The following is a 23971-nucleotide window of genomic DNA, read 5'->3' as shown; positions in this document are numbered from 1 at the left end:
GGCACCACCCGGCCAGGTCTCATGGAGAAATCCCTGAGAGGTTTCCTTCCTCTCCGGCAACTGAGTTAGGAAGGACTCCTGTATCTTTGTAACTGGGTGTACTGTTACACCATACAAAGTCAAATTAATAACTTCAGCATGTATAAAGGGATATGATCAATGTGTGTTTTTTTTACTTACCCATCTACCAATAGGTGTCCTTTGTGAGGCATTGGAAAATCTCCCAGGTCTTTGTGGTTGAATCTGTGTTTGAAATTCACTGCTCGACTGAGGGACCTTACAGATAATTGTATGTGTGGGTACAGAGATGAGGTAGTCATTCAAAAATCATGTTAAACACTATTATTTCACACAGAATAAGTCCATGCAACTTGTTATGTGACTTGTTAAGATATTTTTTACTCCTGAATTTATTTAGGCTTGCCATAACAAAGGGGTAGAATACTTATTGACTCAAGACATTTTAGCTTAATTTGTTTAATTAATTTGTAAAAAGTTTGAAAAACATAATTCCCATTTGACATTATTGGTAACTGTGTGTAGGCCAGTGACAAAACAAATCTCAATTTAATCCATTTTAAATTCACGTTATATTTTTTTCAAGGGGTGTGGCTACTTTCTGAAGGCACTGTAGGTCTTGAACATGACTCATGGTTGTGTTTGACCACTGAGCTATTTTCTATTCGTTAGCTCTTTGTGCTAACATTGGTCTTAAGGTCTCAGGCAGTTACTCTCCATGCAAGTTAATTTCGACCAACTACATCTGATACACTGTGACTACACAACATAGTCTTATCCCCTCATTACACATCTATTGGAGTTATATAACGCCCAACCCATGTCCCCCATCCCTCCATCCACATATCAAATCCACTTAAAGCCATTTATGAAAGCTGGGAATTTAATATGACCCTTTGATTAAGGTTAATCATGCTTCCAAATTGCTGATTATCTCATAACTATGTTTTTTAATGTACCACTTCAGAGTGCTATATTTATTTCTCCACTTGTTTTTCTTGCTGTTCTCTAATATAGGTTATACTTCAATGCCCTTCAACAGACCTGAGCATGCTGGCCTTGAGATAACCTAACAGGTTTTCTGTGCTATAGAGTCAAACTGAGCAGAATTCAGCAAATACAGGGTTAGAGATGGTAGATCCCTTGGGTGATTCACTCACACAGATACATCTGCCAAAGATTGTGAGAAACCATCAGAGAGAGCTTACTAATACGCTGAGGGGCATGTGTGTAGCATCCAGGCTATGTGCGTAGAATCAGGGATTTATGTTACTGTAGATCCAAACTGAGCATAATAAGGCAATAAACCAAAGGCATTTTTGTTTAGCAACTGCACACCGCACCTACCAAATATTGTAACAAAAGTGTAAGCATTCTGTCTGAATTATTTACTTGTATAGCAGACACTTTCTGCTTAAACATTTCAGGTGAACATTGGGCATAGGCTAAGTATCTTGCCCATGCACAATCCATAAACGCACACCATTTCAGATTACACCACCAGTCATATATTGTTCCCTAACACGTAAGGATATGCTCTGACTTTGAAATATCACCAAGGAGTAGAATCCGAGGCCATGTGGCTACTGCAGTGTGAGCTGAAAGGCCCTCAGGGTCAGAGACGGTCCTCCTAAATAATATATATATTTTTTAAATAAACGTATGTCCTTTCCCATTTCCCTCACACTGTACACTTTATTTGGCAGGTCTCATATTGCTTCCAAGATATCAGTCTTCTATGGGGCTTGCCTTGACGGTAAAATCTTACTCTCTCTACTAGTGCTTTCAGGTTTACAGCAGCTCCCCTTGTCTGACTTTTTGCTCACAGACCATAAATGGTTTATGCCTTCTTCTGGGGTAAACACACTCGGTCGTTAACACTTTAACAGGCAGCTCCGGCAGTTGAGCTAATTTTGACAACCAATTTTAAATAAAATTAAACAAATTAATTTTGTTTGGTATATTTTATCATTTCAATCAATGCCATTTAATAAAATGATCATGTGCTTTTTAATCGGACTCCCATATTTCTTTAAATATGCATTCAAAGATTGTTGAATACCAGGAAGTGAACATGAGCAAAACCAAGCCTCATTTACCACACATTTTTTGTACTAATTGTGTATAAAGTGGGAAATGTTGTTGATCTATAAAACATAATTAAAGAAGTGTCACATCCTGACCATAGAGAGCTCGTATTTTTCTATGGTAGAGTAGGTCAGGGCATGACTGGGGGGTTTTTGTCTAGTTTCAATTTTCTATTATGTTTTGGTTCTAGTTTCTTTTTTCTATGTTGGGATTTTTGTATGATCCCCAATTAGAGGCAGCTGATCATCGTTGTCTCTAATTGGGGATCATATTTAAGTAGTTGTTTTTCCCACCTGTGTTTGTGGGAAATTATTTTGAGTTACTGCATGTTGCACCTCTGTCGTCACGGTTTGTGGGTTGTTTATAGTTTATTGTTTGTTTGGCTAAGTTTCACAATATAATAAAGATGTGAACGCTGCGCCTTGGTCCGTTCCTACACACAAGAGTGACAAGAAGATTAAATTACTAATGTTGTTAATTTCTTTATTTTAGGAACTCTTGAAAAATATGCCCTACCAGGGGGGTTTGAGTTGTCCATTAAAGGAATGCTATTAAGTCAAAGCTAGTGATAATGGACAATGGAAAGCTATTGTTATTGGGTTTTGTTTGCCTGTGCAAATTTACATTGCACTGGTATTCTAAGCATAAACTGTTAACACTTTAATTTACAAGCATTTGAATATTCATATTTTGACACAACTGTATCAGATTTTATTCATATTTGATATCGGGCTGTATCACCGCCTGTACGGCAACTGCTTTGCCCACAACCGCAAGGCTCTCCAGAGGGTAGTGAGGTCTGCACAACGCATCACTGGGGGCAAACTACCTGCCCTCCAAGACACCTACTCCACCGGATGTCACAGGAAGGCCAAAAAGATCATCAAGGACAACAACCACCCGAGCCACTGCCTGTTCACCCCGCTATCATCCAGAAGGCGAGGTCAGCACAGGTGGGACCGAGAGACTGAAAAACAGCTTCTATCTCAAGGCCATCCGACTGTTAAACAGCCATCACTAACTTTGAGTGGCTGCTGCCAACATACTGACTCAAATCTCTAGCCACATTAATAATTCAAAATTGGATGTAATAAATGTATCACTAGTCACTTTAAACAATGCCACTTTATATAATGTTTACATAACCTACATTACTCATCTCAAATGTATATACTGTACTCTATACCGTCTACTGCATCTTGCCTATGCCGTTCGGCCATCGCTCATCCATGTATTTATATGTACATATTCTTATTCATTCCTTACACTTGTGTGTATAAGGTAGTTGTTGTGAAATTGTTAGATTACTTGTTAGATATTACTTCATGGTCGGAACTAGAAGCACAAGCATTTCGCTACACCCTCATTAATATCTGCTAACCATGTGTATGTGACCAATAACATTTGATTTGATTTGTGCTCTTCAACAAAAATGCAGCACAAAGGCCAAAATTAAGAGGAGTAGTAAAGAGGAGATCATGTGAGTGTGTGTGTTTGTATGTCTGCACTCTAGGCTAAGCCCTCCTCCACCTCACAGAAGTTTGCTTCAGTGACCATGAGTTAGAGTTTATCATAATGCACCCATCTACTTAAGCTTTGTAACTGAGCAATACATACAGTATATTTTCTACAGTAAAAAAAGAAGTGACAAAGGTAGAGTGGGAGTGCGGGAGAGAAAGGGACTAGAAAACAGATTGACAGACAATACACATGCACAGAAAGGGAGAGATAAATGTATGACCAAAAGTATGTGGACAGCTGCTCGTCAAACATCTCATTCCAAAATCATGGGCCTTAACCTTTTCACAATGTTCCAAATCTCTCTTACAGTCGCCCCAGCGTGAGTTGTTTTATGCACGTCATGTCAGAATGCACTCACTGTTCCAAAATGTGATTATTATGCAACAGGACAGTTAACACGTTGTTTGCGTAGATCAAGTATGCATATTTGCGCAGTCTTGCAAGAATTGGAAAATTTTCTTGCTGGTGGTCGCTTTGCCTTTCTTGTTGTTTTCCTTACAAATAATAACTTTGGACATGTGTGTGTTCCTATCAAAGTAAGTTCCTAATTTTCTGTATATCGTGTTGTCGTTTCTACTGTAGGCGCATACAGTATGTATGTATGGAGCATAATGTATTTACAGTTGTATTCACATGTTTTCCAGTACTGGTGACATAATGCATTCCGATTATTGCGTATATTGTAACGGACACCTATGATGTGTGTAAAATACTTTTTTGAAGGTTGGACTGATTCTAAGGAGCTAAGCTATTTGCCAGCTATGTGTGGCACCATGTTTGTTGACATTATACAATGCATTCTGGGTGTCACGTAAACGTCTGTCAGACCAAAGATGTTATGAGGTGAAAGAATGGTTCCCTCATGTTTCGGGTAAACTTTCGTAGGTGAATGAAGGGAAGTGGATGATCGTAGATCATCTTCAACATGCATACTATTAACAGACCAAACTCATCTTGTCTGCTCTTATTGTCTTTGGTTGATGAAGAAAAAAAAACATTCCAGGCGCGCACAAACTACCCATCCTCGGATTACTTTCGATTTCTAGAGAGTGGTATACTCAATTATTTCGATCAATGGTGATGTGATTAATTGCTATTAGCTAATTCATATGGTAGTTTCTGTCATCCAAAAGTTATAAAAATATGACAGCTTGTGTTAAGTCAATCTTTCAGCTGCGACAAATGTAGCCTACATTTTCCGGTTTGGATGATTGTGTTATGTTGTATCTACTTCTGTGAATGTCTGAACATTGCATCCAAAAAATAAACTGGTCACATTCTGGACATAACTTTGTAAGGACTGTGTTTGTGCAAAATGTATAGGTGGAAAAAAAAGTGGCCAGCTCAAATGCTGATTGTTGTGTCAATCGAAAATGGACGTTCTTAATAAGCGTTCTAATCAAGCTTTCTAATCACACTGGTTTGATCGCACGCAACAGGGACCACTACAGAATGATCACAGCTGTTTTGTTGGCACGTGTGAAAAGGTTAGGCCCCCCCTTTCCTGTTATAACAGCCTCCACTCTTCTGGGAAAGCTTTCCACTAGATGTTGGAAAATTGCTGAAGGGACTTGCTTCCATTCAGCCACAAGCATTAGTGATGTTGGGCGATTAGGCCTGGCATCGCAATCTGCGTTCCAAGTCATCCCAAAGGTATTTGATGGGGTTGAGGTCAGGGCTCTGTGAAGGCCATTCAAGTTCTTCTACACTGATCTCGACAAACCATATCTGTATTGACCTCGCTTTGGGCACGGGGACATTGTGATGCCGAAACAGGAAAGGGCCTTCCCCAAACTGTTGCCACAAAGTTGGAAGCACAGAATCGTCATGAATGTCATTGTATGCTGTAGCATTAAGTTTTGCCTTCACTGGAACTAAGAGGCCTAGCCCAAACCATGAAAAATAGCCCCAGATAATTATTCCTTCTCCACCAAAATGTACAGTCTGTCGGACTGCCAGATTGTGAAGTGTGATTCATCACTCCAGAGAATGCGTTTCCACTGCTCCAGAGTCCAATGGTGGCGAGTTTTACACCTCGCCAAGATGATGCTTGGCATTGCGCATGGTGATTTTAGGCTTGTGCGCAACTGCTCGGCCATGGAAACCCATTTCATGAAGCTCCTGACGAACAGTTAAACATTTTTAAGCTGATAAAACTCAAATGTGGACCCCTACAGGGTCACAGTGACTCTATCGGTGTGAGTAATGACTACTGGATTCAGCAACTGTATTCAGATATATTAAGTGCAAAGGTTTTGAGTAATGAGAGAACATAGGCCCCCTACTCTGGTGGGAACACAACCAGCTGGAGGTCCTTTCATACCAATCTCCTTTTCAAAAGACCCCCTGGAAGGGGATAACGAGCAGCCAGATTCGAGAAGTGTCAGATGAGGATTGTTAGGGAAAGCTGTATTGTTTTTGATGAACACAATTCACAGAAGAGTCCAATATAATGATGCAGACTATAAAAAATGACAGGTCACTCAATTCTATAAAAATCCTTGCCAAGAGACTGCCAGGGAGAGAGAGAGAAAGATGGGGAAAGGGGCAGAAACAAGTGAGGAAAAAGGAGCGACACTCACTTGCAAGAAAGTGAGGAAGAGATGTGCACACAGAAGCCCCAAATGTCTCTGTTTTTATTACATATTACTAATACATTTTCTGGCTAGCCATACCACACTGCATCCCACTGCTGACTTGCTGCAAAAGGTATTGTTATTTGTAGGTACTAAAGAGCCCATGATACTTATTGTAAGATTGGGGGTGTTAACCCGGTGTCCTGGCTAAATTCCCCACCTGGGCCCTCAGACTACCTTGGTCACCTAATCATCCCCAGCTTCCAATTGGCTCAATACAACTCCTATCCTCCACCCTGCGACTTTTCCCCAGTTCAAAGCTAACTTGCTCTACACAGAACATATGCTACAGTAACCATTCAAGCTAACATGGACTTAACACTTTGAGAACCTCAGGACTTTTAGGTTCATGTAACAATGCTAAGTATTAGTTATAATGCAAAACAACTCCAGTCTCAAAAGGACAGAGAAAGGGTGTGAGAGCATTTAAGGTAGAATGCTGACTCACCTATGGGGCTATTAAATAAATATTTAGGTGATTACACTACCAATCAACCAACCTTAATTTGGCATCGGGTTGATGGCGCTGAACCACAATTTTTCTGGGGGCAAAATAACCTTTTTCTTTAGCATTTATTTGATTCCGAATGTATTTTCTTTATTGTATTGTCCTTGTTGTCCTATTGACAGAGCAAATGGGAAGCAGTACAAATTTGTGGTGTATGGTGTGCTGAATTACAAAAACCTAAACTGATTTTCCCCTGCCCCTGTGCAGCCTCGCCTGTGCTAGGGGAAATCATTTCTGAGCACAACATGGTGTCAAAATTCTCGTGCCATATGGTGTAATTTAATTCACCCGGTTTGCAGCCGGCAAAAAAAATGGTTTATACCAGAAAGGTTGTGTGGAACTGCTCAGCCATGTCAAAGCCAATGAAGACAGATACAAATAGACAGAAGGGTGAGACTGGAACGGTACTTAACAGAAGTAATCATCACATTATGATAACTGTGACAGAGGGAACAGAACAGATGCAACACAATCAGGTAGCTATTTTTACGAAGAGAACATTGGTTCTTGCTGGTAGTGCTGTATTTCACTACGCTGTGTAATAAACAATTATTTGTGTCATCAGCTGTGATGCCATGAGCTGTGAAAATCATTATCCTCTTTAAGACCAATACATATGAATCTTAATCTGAATCATTGGTCAGTGATACTCACAGGAGGGTCTTGGTCCTCAGCGAACACAGTGGTGATGACCGTTCCCTTCTCTGCATTGGGGGCCACCAGGCCCTTGTACAACGCTTGGCTAAACACTGGCGAGAAATCATTCATATCCTGTCAATAAAAAGAAAATGAATAGATGCATAAAGTACTGTAGGCAATTATGAATGTATAATATTCACTTTTTCAATCTCCAATGCTTTGGAGGTACAGGAAAGAATGTCTGGGTCAGAGCATGAATCATCACATGACTCAGTTTCATTGTATCCATTGTCAGTCTTACAATTTATCAATCAGTCTGCAAGTGACAGCAAACATCACTGTCTTGCAAAGACGAATCTGACTAGAAAGACTGAGGGGGATGCTGAAGCTCAGTGATGGATTATGCATGGCTTTGTCAGGGTCAAACTGAATCTGCTGGAAATGTATTTTATCCACTGCAATTGGAACTGCTATCTACATGTCTCTCTGACAAAGTTCAGGGGAAGCATTATTATGTGACTTTAATAAATGTCACACGATACTTTATTTCAAATAATGTAATTGTTGAGGAAATGTGTCTGGCCCCAGACATTGCTCTAGGACAGTGTATTCATATCTGATAATGAACTCATTAGTGAACTGTAGTGAACATCAACTTGAACATCTTGAAGAATAATCTGGCCTAATTCACCATGTACTCTTATAATCTCCACTCGGCACGGCCCAAAAACTGGCCAGCGCTCAGAGCTTGGTTCCTCTCTGGATTTCTTCGTAGGTTCCTGCCTTTCTAGGAAGTTTTTCTTAGCTTTTGTGCTTCTACGTCGCATTGCTCTTTGGGGATTTAGGCTGGGTATCTGTATAGCACTTTGTGACAACTGCTGATGTAAAAATTGCTTTATAAAATACATTTGATTGATTGATACTGTATGTTCCTAGGGCTGTGGTCGTCATTCAATTTTGTCAGCTGGTTATTGTCATGCAAAAGACTGCCGCTCTCATGTTAATTGCCGTGAGTTAACATAAACATGTTTAGCATCTCCAGGCTCCACTCATACAAGCAGCATACAAGCCTCTGATGCACGCCTTTGGAACATCTACAGTACATTTAAAAAGTCTAATGAATCAATTGAATATACATCATCACAATGAATCCATTATTTATTTTAGGCAGGTCTAAAGAAACATGAGATGAAGGACCTTCATTTCAGGAGAACAGAATATGAGTTGTCCTACAGTATGTTATCTGGCTATGCTCCATGCCATAGGCTGTAGACTTATTCATTTGGCAGACAAGATATGCTTATAAGTACCATGCCATTATTTTATATTATATGATTTCATAGTAAGAATAATATAATTAAACTTAGCTGAATAAAATACAATGGATATTTTTCCCATTTCCGGAGCGAGAGTGGCTATGTTTAGTGTAAAAGTGATAATTTGAAAAAGATCCACAGTATATACTAGATTTTGATTTATTTGGCAACTTTAGTTGTGATTTGAGAAAGTCACCAAAAAAAGCTTGCTCTCTGTTCCTTGCCGCAGGCTGCACATGCTGTTCTCTCATCAAGTGATCATATTTTCACCCATCAGGCTATTCTCAATTTAATCTTGTCTTTACTAATATTTAAAATTAGTTTCGATTTAGAATGGCCCATTATCAAATGGGCAAGAAAGGAGGCAAGACAAAAAAGACATGTCATCCGTATGCACTGGAATAGCGAATGGAGGCCACTTTCCCGGCTGTACATTTTTCACTCAAGTTGGGTAGGCTACTCCGGTAATTGTGAGTGCCACATGAGATTCCGCCCAAACTCTGTATGCTTTGAGATAAATTTGGGAAACCAAGTAAAATATATTTGGGAACATCAGGAACATTGATAGTAACATGTTTTCGCAACAAAACATATTTTGATAGCAATTTAGTAGAGAGAGTAGGAGATGGAAGCTCGCGGTGGTGAGATATTCTGTAGCTAAAGGTAATGTGTCAGTCTATTAATTAGGAAAATACAAATAAATTACTAGTCTATTCTAATTCTAAACCAAGCACTATAACTTTAGGCCAAATCTGAATTTGTTTAATTTTGTCACGGCTGTTTAAAGGATCGGACCAGGGCGCAGCGTGTTTGTAGTTCCACATCTTTATTAAACCGTGAAACTAAAACCAATACACCAAATACTTGAAATAACAAAAACAACAAACCGTGGCGCAGAGAGAAAACACACTACTCAAAATTAACAACCCACAAAACCAAATGGCAAAACCCCCTACATAAATATGATCTCCAATTAGAGACAACGAGAACCGGCTGCCTCTAATTGGAGATCATCCCAACAACCCCAACATAGAAGTAGAAACCTAGAAAACCAACATAGAAACAGAAAACACGAAAACCACCCAAAAACAACCCCTGTCACGCCCTGACCACTCTACTATAGAAAATGACATCTTACAAGGGTCAGGACGTGACAAATTTAGACTAGACCAATTATGTACCGAAGATATCTTTAATCAGTATTCTTTTTTTTTAATTCTGCATGTGTAAAATGTGGTTGGCTAATGTATTGTATAACGGCACAATCATTATTTTAATTATGTTTTTTTTCCAAGCTTGGCCTCATATATAGGCCTATGCTTATGCATTAGCTCTAATATGCATATGGGTGTTTTCAATGAATCATCACTTTAGAAAGCGCTGTCCATTTTGTTGCATTAGGCTTTGAAACAACATCCTCAACTAATACGTTTTCCACTCAGTTTCAACCTATTGTTGAACTTCTTTCTTCAAATGTAACAATCACAGTCACGTGAGATTGGAAAGCACATACTGTTTTGATGATAAGTCTTTGATGTGATTTTTGATGGCATTTGCATTGATGTCAGAGTGGTAAGAGTGCATAAGAGGAGATTACTGTGACTCAACGGTCATGTAGAATTTTACTGGGTCATGACTCATGACTGCTGGTGTGGTGATAATACGGTCACCGCAAGAGCCCTATACAGTATCTCACGAAAGTGAGAAGTGCCCAATTTGGATATTTTCACTTAGGGTTGTACTCACTTTTGTTGCCAGCGGCTTAGACATAATGGCTATGTGTTGTGTTATTTTGAGGGGACAGCAAATTTACACTGTTATACAAGCTGTACACTCACTACTTTACATTGTAGCAAAGTGTCATTTCTTCAGTGTTGTCACATGAAAAGATATACTCAAATATTTACAAAAATGTGAGGGGTGTACTCACTTTTGTGAGATACTGTATGTTCCCTGTTGTTTATTGAAACTCTACTGTGCCCGGCGGAGCAACTTTGATAGACTTTCTTCTCTGATCTCCCACTTTTCTGACAGCCTACTGTGACAGCCTACTGTGTCTCTGACAGAGAGGACAGAGGGACAGTTAGGTTAGTCAATAACACACACATCCAGGGACGAAAGGAGAGTCCTTAGTGCAATCCGGCACAGCCCTTTTCACAGCACGAAGCAGGTCCTCACCGACGGACGTCCTTGGAAACACTTCAGTTTCTATTGCTCTTCCTCACATAACAACAATAGAGGCATATTTCCTGCATAAGCACCTTCATCGACACTACGGCATGTGATGATTTCCTACTCATATACAGTCCCAGTCAAAAGTTTGACTGACCTTTATGTCTTAAAGTAATGATGGACTGTCATTTCTCTTTGCTTATTTGAGCTCTTCTTGCCATAATATGGACTTTGCTTATTTGAGCTCTTTTTGCCATAATATGGACTTTTACCAAATAGGGCTATCTTCTGTATACATCCTTACCTTGTCATAACACAACTGATTGGTTCAAACACATTAAAAAGGAAAGAAATTCCACAAATTAACTTTTAAGATGGCAAACCTGTTAAAACCTGTTGAGGATCTTATCCCGATCTTATCCCGGTATTGGGATTCATTGTCATGTGACCATGGCGGGGAATTCAAAACTGCAAGAGTAATCATTTCAAAAAATCAAATAATCAACTATTTTCCTCCATTTGAAAGATATATCTCCTAAATCTAACCACGCTGTCCGATTTTCAGAGGCATTACGGAGAATGCATAAAGTTAGGTTATGTGAGGAGAGTACATTGACAATAGCTGCGTGTAATGTTTAGCCAATTCAAAGAAGGGCATCAACAGACAGAAAACTAGCTAGAATTATGCACTTACCTTTGACAATCTGCATCAGATGACACTCATAGGACATTATGTTATACAATACATGCATTTTTAGTTCCATCAAGTTCATATTTATATCCAAAAACAGCATTTACAGTCGCGGTGAAATTCAGAATTTTTTTCGGCTCGAATGCACCCAGTGAATCCAGCATTACAAATCACGGAATTACTATTCGAAAACATTGGTAAATTATAATATTGTCATTCAAAGAATAATATATTATCATCTCGTAATTGCTACCGAATGGCCAGATCTCAAAATAACTTTACTGGGAAATCACATTTTGCATAAACTGGGTCCTATGCTAACAACAATAAGCTATATGCTAAGCTAAGCTAAGCTATACCGTTAGCATTAGCATCATCTAATATCGATAATAACATTCTAAATATCCCCTTACCTTTGATTATCTCCATCAGAAGGCGCTGCCAGAGATCCCAGGTCCAGAACAAATGTGGTTTCTTTTGACAAAGTTCATAATTTATGTCCAAATAGTTAGCGTTCAGTAGGCTCCCACAAAATGAGGTGGGCAGTGTAAAGTCACGTCAAAAAGCTAAAGAAAACCTAGTAAATAATCTATTTACGTTTGTTTAAACATGTCAAACGTTGTTCATCATTAATCTTTTGGTCCATTTTTAACGTGAAACATCAGTAAACATCAGTAATATTTTCACACAACCTATCAAGTGTCTAGAATAAACGATAATGACAAAGGCACTCTTCTCAGATTCATGCGCAGGCGCAAAAAATGAAGTGATGACGTGTCAACTTGTAAGCTTTCTTATTCGGTCTGTATTCATCACAGATGCTTCCAACAACTTTCTAAAGATCGTTGACATCTAGTGGAAGCAGTAGGAGTTGCGAACTGAATCCTTTCTCACTGTGGTATCTTTAAAACAATGACACTAAATAGTACAGTCACAAAATTCTCATTTTTTTTAATCTATTTTTCACAGGTTTTTGCCTGCAATATGAGTTTTGTTATACTTACAGACACCATTCAAACTGTTTTAGAAAATTCAGAGTGTTTTCTATCCGAATGTGTTAATAATATGCATATCCTAGCTTCTGAGTTGGTGTAGGAGGCAGTTAAAAATTGCCACATATTTTTTTCAAAATTCTCAATACTGCCCCCGTGGCCCGTAGAGGTTAATTGAAATGCATTCCAGGTGACGACCTCATGAAGCTGTTTGAGTGAATGCCAAGAGTGTGCAAAGTTTTCATCAATGCAATGGGTGGCTACTTTGAAGAATCTCAAATATCAAATATATCTTGATTTGTTTGACACTTTTTTGGTTACTATATGATTTGGTTACTACATGTGTTATTTCATAGTTTTGATGTCTTCACTATTATTCTACAATGTAGAAAATAGTAAAATAAAGAAAAACCCTTGAATGAGTAGGTGTGTACAAACCTTTGACTGGTATTGTATGTCATGTTGAGTTTTATTTATTTATTACTGAAATTTACACTATAATACCTTGAAAACTAGAATAGCCATTCCAACAATTACTGCCATGGGTCTCTCTTCTATCGCATTACATCTAATACTTTTTGTTAAGATCCTGGAAACATAAAACCCCAAAGAGAGCAATAACATAACAGTGAACATGGCATTGCTTTTAATCTCTCTCACTTTCTCGCTCTCTCGCTCTCTCTCTCTCTAGATAGCCTAGTTGCGGGATGGAGGCCAAACACCGACACCATAATATACAATCAAGATCTTCAGCAGCAGCAATAGAACAAAACATTGATTCATATGATATAATGACATTTCTGATAGTATGGTTGAAGTGTGTCGGTGCTGACCGGTAGCGAGAAGAGCTCCTGAATAAACTGTCTGATCTAACCATGTCTAGTGGACCTCACTGTGAAAGGCAAAGACTCATTCATTCACAGACACTCTTCCCATCCATTTATATGCAGCTTGTGTTTTGTAGAGCTGACAAACTATGATTCACTGCTTCTGCTTTCAATAACAAAGCCATGCCTTGGTGTTTTCCTCCTTTGTGCAGGTGGTGAATACACACACACACACACACACACACACGTGCTCTATCAGATACTACAGTGTGTTTTCAGAAACGCAGAGAAAATAAGGAAAAGTGTGTGAGTTTAATTATGAACCCCAGGACACAGGTAGAGTACACAATCAATCACTGTGAGGCCTTCCATTGAAACGAAACAAGAAAACCTTTAGAATAACACAAGAACAAATCAAACACAAAAGACTTCAAAAGCCTATGCAGGTGTTAAATGGAGGAAAGAAGGAAAATCATAGGAACCCAGTGTGAATCCATTAGTCCCACTTTAATGCATGTAGGCCATATCAAATAGCAGCCAGGAGGGTGTGATAACATAAGCACTACTGTGCCTTATTCCATCAAACACTGTTCCTGGGTGACTACAAGGAAACTGCATCAAACACTATCCTTATCGGAGGACAAACTCACTCTACAGGTAGGCTGGGCCTGCAGAGGAACAACTTGAGGAACCACACTTACCTTCCTGTCATGTCAAAATTGTGAATACAGAGTTGAAGTCAGTGGTCCCGCCATTGGGCTAAATAAAACCCACTTACAACCTGATAAAGCAAATGCACAACCACCTAAATATTGTATAAAGCAAATGCACACCTACTCAGTAGGTGAAGTGTAAGAACTCAAGACATAAGAACATGCACACATGCACACACACGCACGCACGCACGCACGCACACACACACACACACACACACACACACACACACACACACACACAAATAGAGCGAGACACAGTGCGCCAAAACAGGAGGCGTCTAATCTTTTAGTTTCGATTGAGAGGCTAATCTCCTGAAAGATTGGAATGGGAAAACCTGCGTCTGAAAATCCTCACATAATTGCAGTCACAAAGATAATGAGTCATTTAGCCCTGGAATTGCACCAGGGCTAATGCGACCGCTAGTTATCCATCAGCAGAGGTTTTCTTGAGGGCTTGAATGTAGCTTGCGATGCGGTTAGCCCTTGTGGTTGGGACCGCAGATTGTTCTGGGCTTGTGGCTGTCTAGATCCCTGCTGTTTGTTGCTGTTTCCTTCTTCCCTGTGACCTGCCCTGTCTGGAACCGCAAGAAGTAACAGCATAGCCTAAATTGCTAACATGACAAAGACCAGGGCCTGTGGGAGTATTGTTGGGGAGAGTGGTGTCTTTCTATCACAGGTGAGGATCTTTTAATGGACTGCTGAATGTTATTTTTTTCTTCTTTTTTTATTGCTCTTTTTCACAATATGTCTATCACTGATAGACTACCCAGGAAATGGCTGAAAATAGCCAATAATAATATATGTAGCCTTAGAAACAAGGTTCATGAAATCAATAACTTGCTAACATCAGATAACATTCCTAGATTAGCAAATTTCGGAGACTCACTTAGATAATTCCTTTGATGATACAGAAGTAGCCATACAAGGATGTAACATCTACAGAAGTGACAGGAATGCTTATGGGGGAGATGTTGCTGTATATTTAGAGCCATGTCCCTGTAATGCTGAGAGAAGATCTCACCCAGCTCCTCCGCTCTCTCCACTGGCTTCCAGTTGAAGCTCGCATCCGCTACAAGACCATGGTGCTTGCCTACGGAGCTGTGAGGGGAACGGCACCTCCATACCTTCAGGCTCTGATCAGGCCCTACACCCAAACAAGGGCACTGCGTTCATCCACCTCTGGCCTGCTCGCCTCCCTACCTCTGAGGAAGCACAGTTCCCGCTCAGCCCAATCAAAACTGTTCGCTGCTCTGGCACCCCAATGGTGGAACAAGCTCCCTCACGATGCCAGGACAGCGGAGTCAACCACCACCTTCCGGAGACACCTGAAACCCCACCTCTTTAAGGAATACCTGGGATAGGATAAAGTAATCCTTCTAACCCCCCCCCCCCTTTAAAATATTTAGATGCACTATTGTAAAGTGGTTGTTCTACTGGATATTATAGGTGAATGCACCAATTTGTAAGTCGCTCTGGATAAGAGCGTCTGCTAAATGACTTAAATGTAATGTAAATGTATGTAAAGCTTTATTGAAGTGTTGCAGTTGTAGGTCCACCTGTCTCATCTAAAGCTTTTTTGCGGGGATGCTGCTATAGGCCACCAAGTGCTAACAGTCAGTACCTAAATAATGTGTGTGAAATGCTTGATTGTGTATGTGATGTAAACAGTGTTCTACTTTTTTGATGACCTGAATATTGACTAGTTTTCATCAAGCTGTCCGCTCAAGAGAAAACTTCTCACTGTAACCAGTGCCTGCAATCTGTTTCAGGTTATTAACCTGTCTGGGCTAGGGGGCAGTATTTTCATGACCGGATGAAAAACGTACCCGATTTAAACAGGTTACTACTCTGGCCCAGAAACTAGAATATGCATATTATTAGTAGATTTCGATAGAAAACACTCTGAAGTTTCTAAAACTGTTTGAATGGTGTCTGTGAGTATAACAGAACTCATATGGCAGGGAAAAACCTGAGAAAATTCCCAGCAGGAAGTGGAAAGTCAGAGAATTGTAGTTCTTCTTTTGATTCTCTATCGAAACTACAGTGTCTGTGGGGGACGTTGCACTTCCTAAGGCTTCCATTGGCTGTCTAAAGCCTTCAGAAAGTGGTTTGAGCATTTTCCTGTCACTGGGCAGATAATAGGAGCTCAGTTACTGAGTGGTCTGCCCGGCAACAAAGGGATTGGATATGCTCGGTCCTGCGAGCGCACCCCTCCTTCTTTTTCTTCTTGAATGAATATGCTATTGTCCGGTTGGAATATTATCGCAATTTTACGTTAAAAATACCATGAAAATTGATTTTAAACAGCGTTTGACATGCTTCGAAGTACGGTAATGGAACATTTTGACTTTTCATCTCTCGTTCCACCCTCACGCGTCACCCTTTGGATAGTGACCTGAACACACAAACAAAACTGAGGTATTTGGACATAACTATGGAATATTTCGAACAACAACAACATTTCTTTTGGAAGTAGCAGTCCTGGGAGTGCATTCTGACGAAGATCAGCAAAGGTAATACAATATTTATAATACTAATTCTGAGTTTAGGTGACCCCAGAACTTGGCGGGTGTCTGTATTGCTTGCTTTGATGGCGAGCTATGTACTCAGAATATTGAAAAATGTGCTTTCGCCGAAAAGCTATTTTAAAATCTGACACAGCGGTTGCATCAAAGAGTGCTGTATCTATAATTCTTAAAAAATTGTTACGTATTTTGTCAACGTTTATGATGAGTATTTTTGTAAATTGATGTGCTCATTCACCGAAAGGTTTGGTGGGAATACATTTTCTGAACATCACGCGCCAATGTAAAATGCTGTTTTTGGATATAAATATGAACTTTATCGAACAAAACATACATGTATTGTGTAACATGATGTCCTAGGAGTGTCATCTGATGAAGATCGTCAAAGGTCAGTGCTTCATTTAGCTGTGTTTTGGGTTTTTGTGACGCCTCTCCATGCTAGGAAAATGGCTATGTGGTTATTTTTGTCTATGTACTCTCCTAACATAATCTAATGTTTTGCTTTCGCTGTAAAGCCTTTTTGAAATCGGACAATGTGGTTACATTAAGGAGAAGTGTGTCTTTAAAATGGTGTAAAATAGTCGTATGTTTGAGAAATTGAAATTATGATATTTTTGCTGTTTTGTATTTCGCGCCATGCTATTTCACTGGCTGTTGAATAGTGTGGGACGGTCACGTCCCACCTTGCCCAGAGAAGTTAATGGGGATCCTAATAAATCAAATCAAATCAAAGCACTTCTTTGTGATGTGAAGGCTAAGGGCAGAAAGGCACAGTGGCTCCGGATATCCATTTAGCCTTGGGTCAGCTTAACCTCTTACATCTAGGGGGCAGTAATTTCACGGCTGGATAAAAAACGTACCCGATTTAATCTGATTATTAGTCCTGCCCAGAAACTGGAATATGCATATAATTATTAGCTTTGGAGAGAAAACACTCCAAAGTTTCTGAAACTGTTTGAATGGTGTCTGTGAGTATAACAGAACTCCTATGGCAGGCAAAAACCTGAGATGCTTCTGTTCAGGAAGTACCCTGTCTGAACATTTCTTGCCCTTCTTGATTCTCTCTATCGTTTACAAAGGATCTCTGCTCTTACGTGACACTTCTCACGTCAACAATGGAGTCTCACAGCCCGGGAAAAACAGGAATGATGTCATTCAAAGCCCTGGCTGAAGCACACGAGAGCAAATGCTGAGTGGTCAGTCAATGGACTAAGCCTTAGGCGCGTGACACGCCCCGCCCCCGGCTTTCGGTTTTTTCCTCAGTTTACAGACAGGCAGATTCCCGGTCGGAATATTATCGCTTCTCTACGAGATAAATTGCATAAATATTGGTTTTAAACAGCGGTTGACATGCTTCGAAGTACGGTAATGGAATATTTCGAAATTTTTTGTCATATTTTGCGTCATGCTCGTGGCCGAGATTTAGCGTTGGGATAGTGTCTAGAACGCACGAACAAAACGTCGCTGTTTGGATATAACGATGGATTATTTGGGACCAAACCTACATTTGTTATTGAAGTAGAAGTCCTGGCAGTGTATTCTGATGAAGAACAAGCAAGGTAAGAACATTTTTCTTATAGGAAATGTGATTTTGGTGAAGGCTACACTGGGTGGGTGTCTAAATAGCTAGCCCTGTAACGCCGGGCTATGTACTTACATTATTGCAAAATGTGCTTCATCCGAAAAGCTATTTTAAAATCGGACATATCGAGTGCATAGAGGAGTTCTGTATCTATAATTCTTAAAATAATTGTTATGCTTTTTGTGAACGTTTATCGTGAGTAATTTAGTAAAATCACCGGAAGTGTTCGGTGGGAATGCTAGTTCTGAACGTCACATGCTAATGTAAAAAGCTGGTTTTTGATATAAATATGAACTTGATTGAACAGACATGCATGTATTGTATAACACAATGTCCTAGGTGTGTCATCTGATGAAGATCATCAAAGGTTAGTGCTGCATTTAGATATGGTTTGGGTTTATGTGACATGATATGCTAGCTTGAAAAATGGCTGTGTGATTATTCCTGGCTGGGTACTCTGCTGACATAATCTAATGTTTTGCTTTCGCTGTAAAGCCTTTTTGAAATCGGACAGTTTGGTTAGATAAAGGAGAGTCTTGTCTTTAAATAGCTGTAACATAGTCATATGTTTGAAAAGTGTAAGTTTTCGGATTTAGAGGAGTTTGAATTTCGCGCCCCGCCCATCATTGGATATTGGAGCAGACGTTCCGCTAGCGGAACGTGTAGATGTAAGAGGATAACAAAGACACAGTCATGACTCCAATGCAAGGGTCTCTTAGCTAGCCTAGTAGAATGAGGTGATCATTAAATTAAATTCAAGACATATGACATAATACCATGACTGCTATTCATGTAGAGCTAAAGTACTACTCTCTTGATAGTGATACTGCTAATGAAGTTGCTATCTCAATATTCAAATATTGAGATAAACGTACTGCCTCTAAAATAGATTGTTTCTATCACTGCTATCAGCACCTCCAGCATCCACAATAATAACTATTGCTTCTCCTATCAAATGCACTATATAATGTATTGTCTATAACTGTTACTTCTGCTCCTGGCAGTGAAACAGTATTGCTTTGTTCATTTTTGCCAGCACTACTTCTGCTGGGGGGCCATGAGGGTAAAGTAGCTGGAAACACATTTGTTATTCATCCTAACCAGAGGAGGAAAGCTTCCAAAGTATCTCTAGAGCACAGTGAATAAAGAGTGACAGCAGACTATGACTATCACTTCTACAGTGCTTTTAGTGTGCATCCTTCACCTAGTCCTTAGGGACCATGATGGTACATAACATTGTGCTTTTACCTTGATGAGGGCCATAACTTGCATATTCTTCAAGCACGAGCCTACTAGCCACTATCACGAGTGGAAACAATGAGTATGAAGCAACAGTATTTTTCACTTTTACTATCACTCATGACAAACACAGTGAATACAGAGCGACGTGATCGTACCATGATCCGAATAGTGACGGTGGCTTCACCGGGGGGCATGGTCCCAGCCTGGTCGACGGCCTCCACCTGGAAGGTATAGGTGGCCCCCATACCCATACTAGCCAGGTCCTCAAAGTCCAGGGTCTGCAGGACTGACAGCTCGCCTGAGATCGGGTTCACTGAGAACAGCTTCATGTCCTCCGCAGACTTGATACGGTACGTTACGTTAGAGAACAGGTCTGCATCCACCGCCTGGGATGGAGGGAGAGAGGGATTGATGAGAGAGAGAGAGAGAGAGAGAGAGAGAGAGGGGGATAAGAGAGAGAGTGAATAGAGAGAGGGATGGATGGAGGTGCTGCAGTCAGAACCATTGCAATGAAAGTCACATTTTTATAGATGTTTGCTACCAACCTGGAAGAGAATGGCAGTTGAAATGGAGGCCAAATCGGCTGATAGCTGGAGACGCTTTGAAGTTAAAGGATGTTAAAGGGTGCATTTAATAGTTAAGCTGTTTGAAGCCCTTACTGCCCTGCACAAAGCCTGATAGAGAGATGGAGAGAGAGAGAAGCTAGTCCCCCCCCCCACACTTACACTGAGTCTCAGAACCACCATGCTCATTGCTCAGTGAAGCTGTAGGACACATACACGCACACACATGTGCACTTGCACACGCACGCACGTATGCACACACGCACACACACACACACACACACACAGACAGACAGACAGACAGACAGACAGACAGACAGACAGACAGACAGACAGACAGACAGACAGACAGACAGACAGACAGACAGACAGACAGACAGACAGACAGACAGACAGACAGACAGACATACACTGAAGCGCAGCACCACAGTGTCCACAGGGCTGTTCTCGGGGACGTTGACAACATAGGTCTTCTGGGAGAACTCTGGGCTGTTGTCATCGATGTCTATCACAAGGACAGAGAGGGTGAAGGTGGTCCTGCGGGGGTCCACCGCCGCATCAGAGGCCTCCACTATCAGGTCATACCGACTCCTGAGCTCCCGATCCAGAGGCACTGCGGTGAATATGCTGCCGTTCTCGTTGATGGTGAAGACACCTGGGTGGTTGACTATCCTGTAGCGCACCAGACCATTAGCCCCTGCATCTGGATCTGTGACCTGCAGGGGAAGCGTAAATATGTGGAGTGAAGAAGGGAAAGGTAAATATGGAAATACATAAGCATTAAGGTATAAGGGGTTGTGCTATATCATGAATAAAGTCACAGTTAAAATGTGTTAAAACTTACGCATGCACACACACTTTAATGTACACTTAAAAATGACTAAGCTGTCAATCAAATTTTGTGTTCACATTGAGAAAAGTGTCTTTGTCACAGACTCATGACTAATCATCAATAAGTTTAAAGGGCCATACATCTCTTCCTATAAAGGGAATTCCTTGAATAGGGAAAATATAAGGTACATTTTGAGGATCCTTCAGTGTAGACAGAAAGTTAGTTACTTAACAAATTCTAAATCCCTAATGAATATGACAGGTCATTGTTATTCCAGTGTGTGAGTGTGTGCAAGCTTGTGTGTGTGTGTGTGTGTGTCTGCCAGCATGGTTTTTGTGTGTGAACAGCAGGGAAAGAGGGAGAGGGCGGGAGAGAGAGAGAAGGGGGGAATACTTTGAAATCTGGTCACACTTCTCCTGCCACTGTTCGATTCAAGCCTGACTGCTGAGTTATTAACCCCGGCTAGGGATGGAAGGAGTAGCACAGAGAGAATCAAAGAAACAAATGAAAATGAAAGAGAGAGAGGGCTTAGATGGGGTAAGGGTGATTTACCCCCATTTTGTATTACACAGAAAGCCAGATAAATGCTCAAAGCCACGGCTAAAGACTGAGCCCTGGCATTAAACCTTCCAAAAACAGAAGAAAGAACAACATGCCAATATGTGACCCGATTGAGGAAACTAGGCAAGTTATGACTTCACAGGAAAGCTGTTTGAAAGTAAAAATAATTTTGCATTTCTTTGGCAGAAATGCCTTCTCGAACTTGTGAACTTTCATGTGCCTTAATATCAAACTTGTATGCAATCTGTAAATACTAATAAAATTGGTAAATGACAAGCCTAGTTGGTTAAGCCACAGAGAAAGTGAGCAACCTTCCCGCTAGCCATGATTGGCTGAGATAATGAGTAGGCTAGACATGCCGAGAGATAAGTTTGGATTGGTCTGTCATATAGCACACATCTGTCTATTGGAGCTGGTCAGTATGTCTAGGTAATCGTGTCCAACGCGGCTTTTATTTTTTTTATTGTGTAGTAAAACTGCATAAACATAATGTCAAGTTAAAGTCTCCTGTTAGCTAGCTAACGTTAGCTGGCTAGCTCGCTAGCTAATGTTATGTGTATGCTCTCAGATATTTTTCCCAATTATGGTTAAAAGATATGATGTCATTGGTCAAAATACAAATTAGTGAAGAAATGTCAGAATTGGGCTGTCTGCGTAAACGCAGCCTAAGTGTTCTCTGGAAATAACGCAACTCTGCTGAAGGTGAGTACATCTCCGCTGTATGTCGTTGCACACACACCTTCTGTGATGTACATTATTTCCTTAGAACCAATAGCCCCTCATTGATTATCCCTTATTTATGCTTCAGGATTAGCATTAAAATATATGGATGATATATGCAGTGCAAACCCCATGCATTGGTAACATCTGCATGCAGATTAAGGGTCAAGTACTGCATTTACAGTATATGCCCAACTATTGAGACATGAGTGCTGTTCACAGGCCTCCATAAAAAAGGTCTGTCATATCAAATGGTACTGTATATTAGGGATTAACACCGGTCCTGGGACCACTCTATACATTTCCTCAAAAAATAAAATGACAAGACCTGAGAAAAATAAATAATAACCCCCAATGTCGCACTAATGTAATTCCACAAAATTCACAGCATGCACAGCAGCAGATTACCCCCAAAATAAATAGCACATGATCCAAACAGGTTGTGGCATAGAAGCCTTTAGCCTAGTGTACTTACTTCACACAAAGTTGCCCTAAATTCAAAGCACACACATACAGTGCCTTGCAAAAGTATTCATCCCCCTTGGCGTTCTTTCCTATTTTGTTGCATTACAACCTGTAATTTAAATTGATTTTTATTTGGATTTAATGTAATGGACATACACAAAATAGTCCAAATTGGTGAAGTGAAATGAAAAAATTATAAAAATAAAAAACAGAAAAGTGGTGTATGCATATGTATTCATCACCTTTGCTATGAAGCCCCTAAAAAAGATCTGGTGCAACCAATTACCTTCAGCAGTCACATAATTATTAAATAAAGTCCACCTGTGTGTAATCTAAGTGTCACATGATCTGTCACATGATCCCAGTATACATATACCTGTTCTGAAAGGCCCCAGATTCTGCAACACCACTAAGCAAGGGGAACCACCAAGCAAGGGACACCATGAAGACCAAGGAGCTCTCCAAACAGATCAGGGACAAAGTTGTGGAGAAGTACAGATCAGGGTTGGGTTATAAAAAAATATCCAAAACTTTGAACATCCCACGAAGCACCATTAAATCCATTATTAAAAAATGGAAAGAATATGGCACCACAACAAACCTGCCAAGAGAGGGCCGCCCAACAAAACTCACAGACCAGGCAAGGAGTGCATTAATCAGAGAGGCAACAAAGACACCAAAGATAACCCTGAAGGAGCTGCAAAGCTCCACAGCAGAGATTGGAGTATCTGTCCACGGAACCACTTTAAGACGTACACTCCACAGAGCTGGGCATTACGCAAGAGTGGCCAGAAATAGCCATTGCTAAAAGAAAAAAATAACCAAACACATTTGGTGTTCGCCCAAAGGCATGTGGGAAACACCCCAAACATATGGAAGAAGGTACTCTGGTCAGATGAGACTAAAATGTAGCTTTTTGGCCATCAAGGAAAACGCTATGTCTCGCGCAAACCTAGCACTTCTCATCACCCCGAGACACCATCCCCACAGTGAAGCATGGTGGTGGCAACATCATGCTGTGGGGATGTTTTTCATCGACAGTGACTGGGAAACTGGTCAGAATTGAAGGAATGATGGATGGCGCTAAATACAGGGAAATTCTTGAGGGGAAACCTGTTTCAGTCTTCCAGAGATTTTTGACTGGGATGGAGGTTCACCTTCCAGCAGGACAACGACCCTAAGCAAACTGCTAAAGCAACCCTTGAGTGGTTTAACGGGAAACATTTAAATGTCTTGGAATGGCCTAGTCAAAGCCCAGACCTCAATCCAATTGAGAATCTGTGGTCTGACTTAAAGATTGCTGTACACCAGCGGAACCCCTCCAACTTGAAGGAGCAGTTTTGTTTTGAAGAATGGG

At 40.5% G+C, this 23971-nt stretch overlaps 1 protein-coding gene across 6 annotated transcripts in view; it reads right to left on the bottom strand.

The window, feature by feature from the left end:
• LOC115153216 (protocadherin-15-like) overlaps nt 1-23971 on the bottom strand; it is a 324073-nt gene that overhangs the window by 103632 nt on the left and 196470 nt on the right. For all 6 annotated transcript variants that reach the window (XM_029698418.1, XM_029698421.1, XM_029698420.1 and 3 more), the window contains 3 exons: nt 20447-20752; nt 19629-19859; nt 7426-7542 (listed from right to left, as the gene is read on the bottom strand). In XM_029698418.1, the coding sequence (XP_029554278.1) occupies nt 7426-7542; nt 19629-19859; nt 20447-20752 (654 nt within the window). The remainder of the gene's footprint in view (nt 1-7425; nt 7543-19628; nt 19860-20446; nt 20753-23971) is intronic.

The sequence above is a fragment of the Salmo trutta genome, chromosome 18, assembly GCF_901001165.1.
Source record: "Salmo trutta chromosome 18, fSalTru1.1, whole genome shotgun sequence".
Lineage (NCBI taxonomy): Eukaryota > Metazoa > Chordata > Actinopteri > Salmoniformes > Salmonidae > Salmo > Salmo trutta.
This window is presented reverse-complemented; position numbering and strand designations above follow the sequence as displayed.